Below are 14,939 nucleotides of genomic sequence, written 5' to 3' on the forward strand. Positions count from 1 at the left end.
TGTCTTATTTTATTTATTCTTTTTTATTTTATGTGTATGAGTGTATTGCCTGCATGTGTGTAAATGCACCCATGTCATGCAATGCCCATGGAGGCCAGAAGAAGAGTTTGACTTCCTTGGAATTGGAGTTAAGGACGGTTGTTAGCTGCCATGTAGGTGCTCTGAAAGACCAGCCAGTGCTCTTAATGTCATTGTAAAGAATTCTACAACCCACAAGTGAGAGAAAATAATATTTAATATTCGTCTTTCTGTGTCTGGCTTATTTTACGTAATATGATATCTCTGGTTGCATCCATTTTCCAGGCTGTTATTCTTTATGGCTGAATAGAAGTCCATGATGTATATATACCACATTTTCTTTATCCATTCATCAGTTGACAGACATCTAGGCTGATTCACCATAATTTTGCTATGGTGAATAGTGCTACAATTAACATGGATGTGCAGGTATCTCTGTGGTGTGTTGTGTTAGAGTCCTTTAGTATACATCCAGAAATGGAATAGCTGGTTTATATGCTATCTCTATATTTGGTTGTTTGAGGAACTTCCATTCCTCCCTACTTATTTCTATAGTGACAGACCCAATTTGCATCTGCACCAGCAGCGTGTAAGTGTCCACTTTCACCTTACCCTTGCCAGCATTTGTTGATACTTGCTTTCTTAATGATCAAAATAGTGAGTATGGTGAGATGAAATTTCAATGTGGTTTTAATTTGCTTTTCCTGATGGCTAAAGATGTTGAGCAGATTTCCATGTTCATTAGCCATTAGAAGAAAACATAGTGAAAATACTTCATGATATAGGCAGAAGAAAAAACTTTCTGAAAAGGGCTCTAATAGCAAGGAAATAAGACGAAGTGAAAAATTACATAGTGTGAAATTTAAAAGCTTCTGTAAAGCAAACAATCCATCAAAGAAATAGCCTCTAGAATGGGAGAAAATGTTTCTGACCTGTATATGTGACAGAATATTAGTATCTAGAATATACAAAGAACTCAAAAATCTAAACATCAAACCCCCAAACAAGTCAATCAATAAGTCTGCCAAAATTCTGTGATGTTCATTGAATGAAGGAAGATTTGAATCTTTATTAATAATCATTTTACAAGGAAAAATTGATACAGCAGCTGCAATATTGCAATATTTGATAAAACAAACTATTGCCTGTGTCATCTCTGATATTGAACAAAATACCACCTACTCAGTAATTTTGCTCAACTTCTCTGTTTCCATTTTTAAATCTTATTTTCATTTTTAATATGCGTTCTGGAAATGGTAATAGCACTAGTTCTATCTGTGTCTCACCACTTTCTGATAAAAATATGTCAACTCCTATTCCCTGTTTTGCTTATTATGGTTATCTCCCCATTGCTTGTTTACTCTAATAGTGCTCTTTGAATGTTGCATCTAGGCAGGCAATGGGGCTTTTTGTGATATTTAAGGTTTGCTTTACCCTAAAAAACTGATTGTATCTCAATTAGCACTAAAAGAGTGGGAATTACTAACTCTTTATGTCGTCAGTTAGTGTATTTATAGAGCGCTCAGGTTCCGAGTTGCCACATTCCTCATATATGCTAGAAGTGGTGCGTCAGCAAAGGTTTTCAAAGCCAACTGGCTGAGCTGGTAACCCAAATCCTGCTACCTCTCCTTTCATTTACAGTTATGGTCAAATTTAGAAGCAGAAATTTTGAGATAAATTGCATGCTACTGAATCATACTAATCTCTTGATAAAGTCTGACAGACTATAGATCTAATAATTAAAACAATATTGTAAAATTAAGGTCAGGAAAACTTATTTAACTCTGACTTTCCCCTGTATAAATGCATGTACTTTAATCAACTCATCTATATAGTCAATTGAACACTTCCGATTTTTGCTTATTTTACTTTCTAATGACCACAAACTTTCAGGAACATCTTATACACAGTTCAGAATTTCTATTATGTAAATTAGAAGTAATTTCAATTGTGCAGATAGTGAAATAAGCCTGTAGTTGTCTACCACCAGAATTATTTCTGCATTATAGATAATGTACTTCTCAGGTAGATAAATTAAAAATCCCAATTTTGCTAAGGTAAATATGTATTACTTCATTTTAAGGGATTTGAATTGGAGAGATTGTGACTCACTTGTGAATTTTACTGTGTGCCATTATCATTTCGGTGCTCCATTTTCACTTCAAGTTCCACTTCTCTGTGTCTAACTGGGACATTTTCCTTCTCAACTTTCCTATTTCTGTAAACATTATTACTATTCTCTGCCCTTCTCAAAGCAAAATTTTTCCTCTTGGAGGGTTCTCTGTCTTCTTTATCTCTTAATCCTCTCTGTCACCACACCTTGTCAGTTTTTCCTTTCCAGGAGCTATAGGGTCACGGTTCCTCAAGCTGTTTTTACCTCATCACTTCCATTTATTTAGTAAGTCTAAAATTATGTGCTGAACATCTACCATATGCCAGGCACTATGCTAGGGACTTGGGCTACAATGATGAGCAGGGAAAGATGAGGTACTTGCCAGTGTGTTTTAGTGCGGAAGAACCATAGAATCAACATGTAAAACTGTCCCTGTGATAACTGTTGTGAAGAAGGTGTATACAATGTCAAAATGGTCTTGAATAGATTAGTTTGAGTTCACTACAGATACCAGGGAAGGCAGGCTTCTCTGAGGAAGTGATGTATGAATTGAGGTCTGAAAGTTGAATAGAAGTTAGGCAAATGAAGGAAAAAGAAGCCAGAATTACCCCCAGATACACAGAAGCCCCATGCTGATGCATCCCTGTGTTCAGTGCCTGCATCTCGCCCCTGCCCCCCATCACCATGACCCAAAGAAAGACTGAAGGGGATGCTAAAAGAGATAAAGGCAAGGTGAAGGATGAACTACAGAGAAGAGCTGCAATATTATCCACCAAACCTGCTCTTCTAAAGCCAGAGCCCAAGCCTAAAAAGGCTCCTGCAAAGAAGGGAGAGAAGGTGCCCAATGGGAAAACTGGAAAAGCTGATGTTGACAAGGATGGGAATAATCTTGCAGACCAGGCACTGAAAGCTGACGGTGCTGGAGATGCCAAGGGAAGTCTGTGTTTTTGATAACTGTGCACTTCTGCTGCCTGAACAGTTTGACATACTATTTTTTTTATCAAGTTCTATAGAAATGCAGAATGTTGTTTTAGTTCTTTATAAAAGCAATGTTGTTAGCACACAGAACATTTCATTTTGGGGGAGGGTGTGGAAGAAACATGTGTCACTAACAAAAGTCTCCCAAGCTGAATTAATGTGGGGAAAACAGTTTCCCCTACTAGTTTTAAAAGACTCCTTTATACTCCTGGGAGGGGATTTCCTGATGTCAATACACATAGTCACCTTGGCACAAAATGCCTTGTACTATGGGAAAATTCAAAATTAACTTTTATAGCCCCCTGTTCCTCTGCCTTCAAATCAACATAGACAACTCCCTTAAAACCTGTTGAGGTCTGATCCCCCTAAAATTGGTTTTACTAGAATGTTGGGAAATCTGCACTTTGCAGTGATGTCACTGGGATGGTTCTTTAGAAGAGCAATGGTTCCTTTTCTAAAACATTGTAGACCTTCAGATCAATAATTCTGCCATGACTATTTCATTTCCTGAAAGTCAGGGTCAACTTATGAAAAGTTGTTAAACAACATGCTTAATGTTAAATGTCAACCCTCATTCTAAACTTGCCCCATTTGAAGCACAAAATGAAGATTTCATTGGATTTTATAGAGGCTTTATGATTTTGAGGGCCCATACAAGAAGAGAATTTGAAAGTTTGAGTGTACTGTTATTGATTGTCTGTGCATGTCTTGCCTGAAAATACCATGACCATTTATGAAAAGCATCTCTAACAAAGCTGGAAACAATTTGGCTTGGAAAATTTCAAAAAGTTAAACAAATGAAGAAAAATGGGGAACTATTACAAAAGTGGTAACAGCTCATGCAAAGCTCTTATACCTTGGAGAGGTCAGAAGCTGTGGGCTGAAGCTCACAAGACAAGGAAGAGATTTAGCACAAACTGACGCCAGCCAGGTAGGTAGGAGATCAAGTATGCATGGGCCTTATTGAGCAACATTTTATTTCCTTCCTTTTTAAAATTTTAAAATTTTATGTGTATGAGTGTTTTGCCTGGATGTATGGAAGTGCACTCATTTTCTGCCATGAGAGGCCAGAAGAGGGTGTCAGAGTCCCTGGAACTGGAGTTACAGACAGCTGTTAGTTACCATGTGGTTGCTGGGATCTGAAACCCTGTTCTCTATGAGAGCAGCAAGTCCTCTTAACTGCTGAGCCATGTCTCCAGTCCCCATAGACAACATTTTCTTCTTAACCTATGAGTAATGGAAAAGCACTAAGAAGATGTGTGTGTGTGTGTGTGTGTGTGTGTTTGTGTGTGTGTGTGTACAATTGTGTATGTGAGACACAAACAATTTTATGTTTCCAAAAGATCATCCTGGTTGCATCTGAGACAGATTTGAAGGCACCCAAGAGTAGTGGCAGAGACTTAGGTTAAGAGATTAGAGTGATTGGGGCTGGAGAGATGGCTCAGTGGTTAAGACCACTGACTGTTTTTGCAGAGGACCCGGGTTCAATTCCCAGCACCCACATGATGGCTAACAACTGTCCATAACACCAGCTCCAGGGGATCTGATGCCCTCTTCTGACCTCAGCGGGCATTGCACAATACAGGTGCACTTACACACATGTAGGCAATGCACTCATACACATAAAATAAAAATAATAAAATATTTTAAAAATATGTTAGAGTGGCAAGTCATGGTGGTAAGTGATGGAAATAGAAAGACATTAATGGGCTAAAGTGATATTTACTAGGTGTGATCCATAGGACAAGATCATGGAGTGGTTATAGCAAGGGGGGGCGGAGAATGGAGGAGACAGATGGAGAAGGTTTGGAATGAAATAATCGAATGGACAATGGTATCATTCAGTGAAGGAATACTAGAAAAACACCCAGTATGGAGAGAAGATAATGAATTGAGTTAGGGCATGTTCAGTTTGAGGTATTAGTGTGCTATGTAAGAGATGATGCTAAGTAAGGGATTGGTTCTGAAAATGTAGACCTCAGAATAGTGATCTGGTCTAGAGCGAGCATTCTGAGATTCATTTGTGGGGAGATGTAAATTGAAAGTGTTGGTTGGGGAGAAACTTTAAATTGAGAAGAGAAGAGGGACTGGGACGATGTTTTGGTTAGTCAGAAGCGGATAAGTCTGCAAAGGAGGTAGAGGAGTGTGGGCATCTGGTGTAAACAACCTTTCTCTAATGAATTTTGAGTGTGAATGCGAGGGGAGAGGTGGGTAAAGGGCTATAAAGTTTTAATTTTTTATTGTAAGATAGTAGAAGTTTTAAATCAGAAGAGAAAGGCTCATTAGGGAAAGGAGAGACAAAGTTTCTGAAATAGCAGATGACAGAACCTGAATTACAGTTGAACTTCTAGCTGATTATCTCAATTACTTTTTCCTTTGAAGTAGGAAGCATGATTATCTGATAAACATGTGGAGGTGATGTTTGAGAATGGGGCATGTTTGAAAGGGTTATTGTAGACTAGAAGCATAAAGAGAGTAGAAAAAAGTAGTAGGAGGCTGGGCAGTACAGAAGGCTCATTTGCAGCTGGTGATCATGAGTACACACAAGCAGAAGCTTATTTGTGTGTGACTGTGTCCAGCAATGCATCATTGATCAAGTTCAGGTATGGAGGAGATGGATAGGTGATGAACCTCGAATTCCCAGTATGAATTTGAGCAGGTCATGTGAACTTTCTAACATCCCATCTTTTCATCTTTAAGATAATCATAATTGTAACATTTCTCACAAAAGTTGTTTGGTGGATTAAATAAGATAGCATGCAAAATAGTACTTGGTTTGGGAGAAATGTTCACCATATGAAAGCAGTTGTGTTCCTTTCTCTTCAGATCCTAGTCTGTATTCTTTATTACCAGCACTCAACATGTACTGCACTTCTAGCTGGACTGACTTTTTTCTGTATCCATATTCATTGTGATATTTTTGCTTTCTCCACTCAATCCCCATCTCTGCTCATCAAAGAGAAATCTTCATTATCTTGGGGCTGGTTTTGCTTTTTCATGGCACTGATTTTCCATTGTAGTTTAAACACACCTGAAATTTTACATATTCAAGTATTTGTTGTATTTTAAGCTTTATTATTAGCTTATTTTTCATTTAAATATTATTTTATCTTTTCTTTAAAAAATGTCAAGCTAGGTGTGTTAAAACATGCCTGTAAGCCCAGTGGGAAGCTATGCTGTGAGGATCCCGAGTTTGAGGCTAGCCTATGTTACATAGTGAGCTCTAGGCCTGGATTAAATCATGAGACCCTGTCTCAAAAAAGCAAAGCAAATCAAAACAGACGACAAGAAAATATTTCAGTAACATAGAACTTTTACAATGAGAGTATGAGTTCTTTAAGGGAAGAAACCATATTGTAAATCTTTCTATTTCTCAAAGAACTTCTTGACATAAATGGTCAAGGTTTAAGACTTTTTAGTCTTGAGGTTCCAGATAAAAACATCTTCAATTTACAGTGTTCAAATGAGTAATAGATATTTGACCAAGCCAGCTGGCCACAGAAGTGCTCATGAATTACAGGAACCAGGAATGCAAAGCAGGAAGATTAGGAATTGAGGTGAGCCTGGTCTATGTAGCAAGAACCTGCCTCGAAAACAAAAGAAAGAAAGAAAGAGACATAGAGAGAGAAATTTTACCAAATTAAAGTCAAATAAACTATTTCTTAAACATTTACTATGTACCAGGCACCAAAGTAGATGTTTTATATACATTAACTCATTTGTCTCACAAAAGCTTTCTAAGGTAGGTGTTATAATCCCTACATCACAGGGCAAAGTACTGAAGCACAGACAGGTAGTTTAAGGTTTTAGTAAAACAAGTTGTGTAGTCAGATTTTAAAACGGATTCTGTGTGAATCAAAAGCTGTTTCTGAGAAAAATTTTAACTTTGCAGTTCAGTTTCTTTAATGGCCATGAACTAATCAAGCTATTGATTTCTTCTTACATGAGTTTTGATAGGTATGTTTTTCAAGGGTTTGATCCCTTTCCCAATGTGAATCACCTCAATCAGTGTACAGTTTTGTTTTGTTTTTTGAAGTGCCCATATCTTTTATGAAGATACTGTGTAATGGAGGTCTTCCTACTAGTTATTTACCAAGGGTATTATGAAAATTAGATAGGGATTTACAAAGTAGAAAATCATCTTAAGAAAAATTAAGTAATCAAATGACATGATTATATCTGATACTTAGCTCTCTTAAAATGAAAAGAAATTATAGAGCTCTTTCTTTAAAAATTGTCTCTAATTTCTAAGACTGAACCCTAAGTAACACATGCTTTCTGATTTTTCAGTTGTTTCTGAAAATATGACAATTCAAGAAACAAGTACAACTGTTTCACAGCAAATAGACTTAACAACTCCTTCTCACATTGCTGGGCTAAACCCACAAAAGACTGTACATTCATCCACAACGATGCCTAAAAGCACACCTGTATTTGCAGCCAATCATACAACCATATGGTATTCTAATACAATGTCTTCACCTCTAGCAACAATGAGTGCATCAAAATATTTAAAGACATCTATAGCTGAAACAGCTACGTTTGCAGCAGATGGCTTATTTACTTCAGCAACCATCCCTCTGCCTACCCACAGTACACCCATCCGTACTACTAATGTGTCCATGAAAACAACTCAGCACCCATATTCAAAAAAAACAAGGACATCAAAAATGGTGGAGACAGTGGCTACTGAGACCTTTCACCCGACTACAGCTACTAATTTCTTTGCCACATCTGGAATTACCAAGAATTCCATTGTATCTGAAACTTTAGCAATTAAATCCCAGCCAACTGTTATGAAGATAGCTCCATTTTCAGTGAATGATTCCACATCCGTGTCTACAACATCTTGCCACAAACACAAGTCCCCAGATGTTGCAGGACTCCCTACCTCTAAATCTAAACAAGAATCCCTTGTATCCTCAACTGCCAGAACTGTGTCTGGGTCCACAGTAGAAGAAATTTTGGCTTTAACTACTGACATTGGAACTATGCCAGCCTTCCCACCCCAGCCTCTGCTTATACCCACAGTGACTCCTGTGGATTCTGTACTTCCTGAAAATCAGATGGCATCTTCTTTGCCAACAACTGATAAGAAAATGGTTTTTACAGTTCATTCAGTGTTGCCTGTGGAGACCACACCTGCCCCAAGAACAGTGAAAACAGAATTAGTGCACACGGATTTTCAGGATGTCTCTTCACTCAGCATGGACAATGCTATATTTACCTCTATGCCAAAAGAGACCTCTTCTATGGCACTTTATTCTATGACATCCTCTCCCATCGCTGGAACTCAGAGTAAACAGACAGTTATTGATATTGAGAGTACTCATCCAGCCTTAACTCCTGGAATCACACTTCATCCTACACTGGCTGAAGATTCACTCTTCCCCACAATTGAAGGGCTAGAATATACCCAGAATACACCCACGGCAGATGAACCTATGCTTACTTTGATTTCCACTAAATCACCTTCCACATCCAAGGCATCTGAATCAGGTCCCACATCTTTAACTGATGAAACTGCCTATCAATTATCTACCAATGACACCACTTGGACTTCTAGGCCAGATCAAACTCTGTTGACCTCTATGAATACAACCACCTTTCTTACATTCATGCCTAATGAAAATCTTACATCAGTACATCAAGGCAATGCTACTAATGTGGATCATATGTTCATGACTACTAACACCACTCCACTTGAAACATTCACAAAGCGTAAGGCTACTATTAGCTCTGATGGTTCTACAGCTAGGTATACAGAAGCTCTATTCAGATCAACATCTCTGCTGTTTGGTAATTTCTCCAGTGTTTCTGAAATCCCATCTATAACCAATCAGCCTGAGTTTGAACTCACTACCTTACTACTGAAAAGCATCCCTATGTCCACAGTAGCTGCAAATGTACTTCCCACAGTACCAAGGGAGACATTTGTTCCATCAGTAGATATATCTACCCTTGCTGATGTTACACGTAATTTTTCTACTCAGGAGAGTAGTTCTGAGACAACACAAACAGAAACAAATGGTACAAGCACATTTGGTGATACAATGGCCCCTCTATCAAAGTCTGTAACAACACAGCTATCCTATACCACTGTGATGAGAAAAGAAACCACTTCCGATCATCCTAAGGGAAAATCAACTATAGCAGCAGTAACTGGGGTTTCTCCATTTTCAGCAATGCTGGAAGCAACAAATGAATCAGCACAAATGGTGACAGCTTCTATCACTGTTTCCCCTTTTCCTGATATAGAAAAATCGGCTACTGCATTGAATAATAAAACTGCAACTACTGGGGTTGGAATGAATTGGCTTTCAACAAAATTGACAAAAACTACACCTAAAAGTTCATACAATGGAACTACGGAAATCTTTAAATCAACTCATTGGCACTCAGAGACATCTGAGGGGACTTTAGTTTCATTGTCCACATCTGTGAGCACAGAGACATTCCCTGAACAGAGTGCTTCAGGCACAAGAATATGGGGAGCCACTTTCTCTATGACCCCTACACAGAAGACAGCTATGTCTTTGTCTACTGGTGTCTTGCCTCCAAAGACTGCAGCTATTCATTCCTCAACAACACCTCAACCTATTACCTATATGTCTTCACTGCCAGTTAATGTCTCTGTTGCTACCTATCCTGTTACTTATATGGTGGTTTCTGATGAGACTAAGGTGACCCTGCCTCAGTCTTCTACATTGGCCAGGGATTTCTCCCCATCTGTGTCCTCAGGTATTCCAACTCTACCAGCAGCTACAATGCCCATGGCATTGGTGCTACCACTGAGTCCAACACCTTCCACAACCAGTACTACCATGTCTACCCACAGAGGCCTGTTTCATACCATTTCAGAGGTCCCAGTGACCTCTTCTACAAAAGCACTCAGGGAAGTTCCTTCTGTGAGAGAAACTCTGGCCTCCTCACCGAGAACTGCCTCCCCTATGATAACTAAGACTATAACTACCTTTCCCTCCACTTCAACAGACATAGTAAGTCCATTTGTTCACACTCTTGTCTGCTCAAAACCTCCCCCTGACAAGGTTACTATTGTGTCCTCCACTCATGTTAGCCCAACTACATCTACACTAGTAGCAACTCCATCTACATCTCAAGTGGAGACTTCAACTCATGTTTTGACCTTTCCCTATACTTTCAGTAGAGGTAGAGATGTTAGCATGGTTACTTACCCTACAGAGACTTCTGCTGACAGTGAGACATTGCCCCCAAACACTTCTGCCAACAAGTTTACTACGCCACTAAACACTCACATTTCTCAGTCTTCTACGTATTTTGTAAATACATCAGTTACCAACCAATTGGTGACTGACACTTCTGTCTTACCTCCTGAGAAAGAACAGATGAACACCTCCATAGGGAAAACCTCTATAACTACAAGCAGGACAGAAATCTCACCAAAGAATTCTTTAATTTCTTCCTCCCAAAGTACTTCACTTTTGGAAATTACAGATACAGAATTTTCTGAAACCACAGAAATTTCTAGTCACCAAACCTATTTGCCTTCAGAGACTCCCCCTGGGAATGCACCTTCTGGGAATTTAGCTGCTTCTCCCATAGGAAGGACACAGACTACACAATCCTTGACCTCAAGTAGCATACAAGGTATTCATACTTCAGAAATTTTTATCAGTCTTGAGAAAACAGCAGTCCCTTCACAAGTTCAGACAATAACCACATTTTTATCTCCCGATAAAGAAAACGCAAGTGCAATTTCAGAATCTACTCCCTGGACTGTGGGAATGATAGCGAGTTCCTCCTTTGTGACTAATCCAGTCTCAAGTCACCAGGACACATCTTCTATAGATACCACAACTTCCAGGACAACTAGACCATCACATCCTGTGCTCATTAAGACAACTCTTTCACACTTGCTTTCACTTAAGTGTCAACCCAAGGCAACTTGGGTTGCTTCTTCCACTTCTGAAAGCACACAGGCATTCACAAATGGACCACTCAATGCCAATTTTACAATGATCTCTCCTGATGGGATCACTACAGCCTTTTCTCTTTCAAAAGTACCTACAACATTCCCTATGGAAACATCAATTCCTCTTTATCAGATATCTTCATTGCCAGTTAATGTCACTGCTTTCACCTCCAAAAAGGTTTCTGACATCCTCACCACACCAATGAGGAAGTCTTCTGAAACTATACACCCAGATTGTTCAAAAAATGTCTCTATAGGTACTTCTGGGCCTATGCCTGAGAAGTTCTCAATGCCAGAAAATAACTCTCATTCCTCAAATATAGCAGTTTCTTCTGACACTTCCACAAGAATTGGGTTGCTCTCTACTTTATTGTCTTCAACTACCCCCAAGACTACTAAAACTGCACAAACATCATCAGATATCACACCTGTGGCATATCCTGGGCCTACTTCACAAAGCATGATAATTTCCTCTGCTTTCACTAATTCCGAAGAGGTAGAGGAGTCCTCCAAGATTACAACCATACCTATTTCTTCTCCAACAGAGTCAGCTTTTCCAACCACTATTACAGAAGGTACTGTGATTTCAGTTACAGACACATCTGCCTCTTCTCTGCTTAGTTCTAAAAACACTGAAGCTATTTCTTCCATTCCAATGACCGTGCTTTCATCATTACTTTTACCAAACCAGCAATCATCACAAGAAGGTGAAGCTATAACTCTGGGCATATTACCTGGGATTACCAACAGCGCCCTATCCACTGAGAGCACTGATAGAAGGACAGAGCTCGTAAACACTTATTCTAGAACTACCATCCCTGAAATTGTGCTTTCAACTATTCCTTCAGATAGCCTTCATGCTTCCTCGGATATTCGGGTTTCTCCATCTAATTTTATGGACACTCCTAGACCTATAAAAAGTGTAAAATCCACCACAACACACCTTTCATTTAATACAAGAAAGACGACTTCCTTGCCAGACAATATTTTGTTGACAAGTGAACTAACTAAAAAGAGTACATCTGTGACTACACCTGTTTTGTACCCTTTATGGACCCCAAACAGTGCAACTCAACCGTCTTTCACATCACGTTTTTATTTACCTCACAGTAGTGAGGCCAAATTCTCTACTCCTAAGATCTCTACTCCTCGTACATCTCAAATGGTTGAATTTCCAGTATGGGGAACAAGAATCACACCTAATATTAGCCAGTCTCTGCTTATACCTTCCTGGAACACACCAAAAGTTGGAGATTCTCAATTTCCAACTTACACTACTACTCATGTAATGACATCCAACAAAATGGTAGCAGAGACCCTGAACTCTACTTCTGAGTCTTTGTCAATAGCCACAACCAATCAGACTAGTATGGTCTCTAAAGATATTGCAGCAATGTCATTAATTTCCACTTCAGAAATTCTTCCTACATTTGGACTTTCTGAGAACACTTCATTATCAATATCTTCAGGAGTCTTCACTACCACTTCGGCTGACGTTGAGCGCACATTTGAGAAAACAGCCACATCTATAACCCCTGGGACCATATTCTCATCAAATCCTATAATTTCCAATGCTACTTCACCTTTTCTGCCTTGGATCGTATCTAGTCTCCCTTCTGGCTCTCTTGCAACTTTATCTAATCCTCCTCGTGTTCTAACTTCATCTTCAAGGGAAATGGTAGAATCCACTTTTCCAGCTTCTGACCTAACACCAACATACCCGTTTGCTAACTTTACATTACCCTTTGCTAGTGGAAGCACCATACTCACCAATATCGTTCCTGTACCTACACTGGGCATCATTACTTCTGGCTCCCTGAATTCTCTCCCTATATTTACAAAAACGACAGATGACAGTGTACCCATATCCATGTCCCTTGAAGCATCCCCCAGAACTACTGTGACTGACAACTCCAGGACTGTTTCTGAACCTATGTCCTTTAGCATAAAGAGTCTATCACCTTCTATAACTGGCCGCACCCTATCTATTGGTTCTCTGTCTCTATCTAGCCCTACAAAAACATCTGCATGGAGCACAGTTCCAGCTACATCAGCATCCCCTACTTTAATTCCTCCTAAACTCACACTGGATTCCCTTATAAATGTAGCCATTACCACACCCACTTCTACAGGATCCTCATTTCCACTGATGTCTGCTGCAATGACACATCCTTCTACAACTGTGTCTTCACTAATCTCTACATCTTTTGAGACCACATGGATGAACTCCACAACTTCTTTTATATTTGCACAAGAGTCAGCTTCATCAGTCACATCACAGTCTGCAGGTATTGTTCCTTTGTGTGTGTATCCTTCAGACAGTTGGTACATGATTAGTTTGTCTGAGCATAGAATTCTGAAGTCATGTTCCTCGTTTTTACTGAAGTATAATGAAAATGTAGCTTTTCACTTGGTATGACATTTCAAAAGCATCCCTTACTCTTGTTCTTGATGTCCTGATTCTGCCCATGTAAACACAGAATGGGAACCTCACCTTTACCCAGTAAAATGTGGCCATAAGTTTGCTTATGTTTACCACAGGACAGGAAACACTGGAAGATACCCTATCTTGCCTTTTGAATCCCTACTCTGCAGGTTTGAGCCCTCTCTAATCCTTATGTCCAGCTAATTAGGAATGCTTATCCATAGCTCGGGAGTATTTGACTTCTACACTGTTCAAATTTTGAATAGTTCTGTATCCTTTTTAAAAATTTATCTATCAATTTATATTTATTGACGTATTTATTTTGGTATATGTATGTGTGAGGACGTGTGCATGCCATGGTACACTTGTGGAGGTCAGAGGACAACTTGTAAAAGTTAGTTCTCTCCTTCCACCACAGGAGTCCTGGGAATCAAACTTAGATTATCAGGCTTGGCCGTGAATGATTTTGTCTGCTGAGCCATTTCACTGGTTTGGGCCTGCAGCTTTTTTAAAAAATATTTTATTTATTAATTAATTTTTTTTACATATTGAGTGTATTGCCTGCATGTAGGTAGGTGTACCCATGTCGTGCAATGCCCATGGAGGTCAAAAGAGGGCATCAGATCCTCTGGAACTTGCGTTATGAATGGTTGTTAGCTGCCATGTGGGTGTTGGGAACTCATCTCTTCTGCAAGAGCAGCCAGTGCTCTTATCCCTTGAACCTCCCATCCAACCCCAGGGTCTGCAGCTTTTAACATTTTGAAATGAAAACTATGGCAGGACAAATAAGATCAAGGTGGACATAAAGAGAGAAAATTCTGAAGCAGAAAGGAAGGCACAGGAGAGAAACAATTATTTTCTCAGGACAAATAATCTTGTGGCATAGCAGTCAATGTACTTTTTAAAAAATAAATAAAGGACTTTAATAGACATTTATCTCCCAAATATATTTATATAGTCTCTTCCTTGGCAATTTTATGTATATCCATACACACACATATTTAAATTGAATTTTTATTTATTTCATGCAGAACATCTCAAACAATCTTAATCATCTTTATATCTCCATCCCCACTGGCACCCTCCCACAGCTCCCCCCACCAGAGCCCATATACTCTGTCATTCCTGTTAAGGCTCACTGGGTTGTGAGTGTTCCTAGACATTCACCAATGCAAGTCTGTCCGCTGAGTCTAGTCAGCCTAGAGTCCCTTGTTTTAGGAAGATCAGCTCTTCTTCATCTAGCAGCAATCAGTTGCCAACATTCCTTCAGCTAAGACTGAGGTCTGCTGTTCATTTTCCCAGTTTGATACTGGGTTATTGTCTGCCTGAGTTTGCATGGGACTTGTGTATGCTGACACCACTGCTTGTAGGACTCTTTCCATATGGTCATGCTCCTCCTCCCTGGCTCTTACAATTTTTCTGCCTCCTCTTCTGTGATGGTCCCTCAGCCT

General features: G+C 39.3%; 1 protein-coding gene and 1 pseudogene across 1 annotated transcript in view; both read left to right on the top strand.

The window, feature by feature from the left end:
- The window catches only part of Adgrg4 (adhesion G protein-coupled receptor G4), a 135,032-nt gene that overhangs the window by 16,068 nt on the left and 104,025 nt on the right, over window positions 1-14,939 (top strand). Inside the window, exon 3 of the mRNA XM_008840711.1 lies at window positions 7,400-13,351. Coding sequence (XP_008838933.1) covers window positions 7,400-13,351 — 5,952 coding nt within the window. The remainder of the gene's footprint in view (window positions 1-7,399; window positions 13,352-14,939) is intronic.
- Window positions 2,816-3,082, top strand: LOC103740151 (annotated as a pseudogene).

This window comes from Nannospalax galili, unplaced genomic scaffold, assembly GCF_000622305.1.
Source record: "Nannospalax galili isolate Female #2095 unplaced genomic scaffold, S.galili_v1.0 scaffold901, whole genome shotgun sequence".
NCBI lineage: Eukaryota > Metazoa > Chordata > Mammalia > Rodentia > Spalacidae > Nannospalax > Nannospalax galili.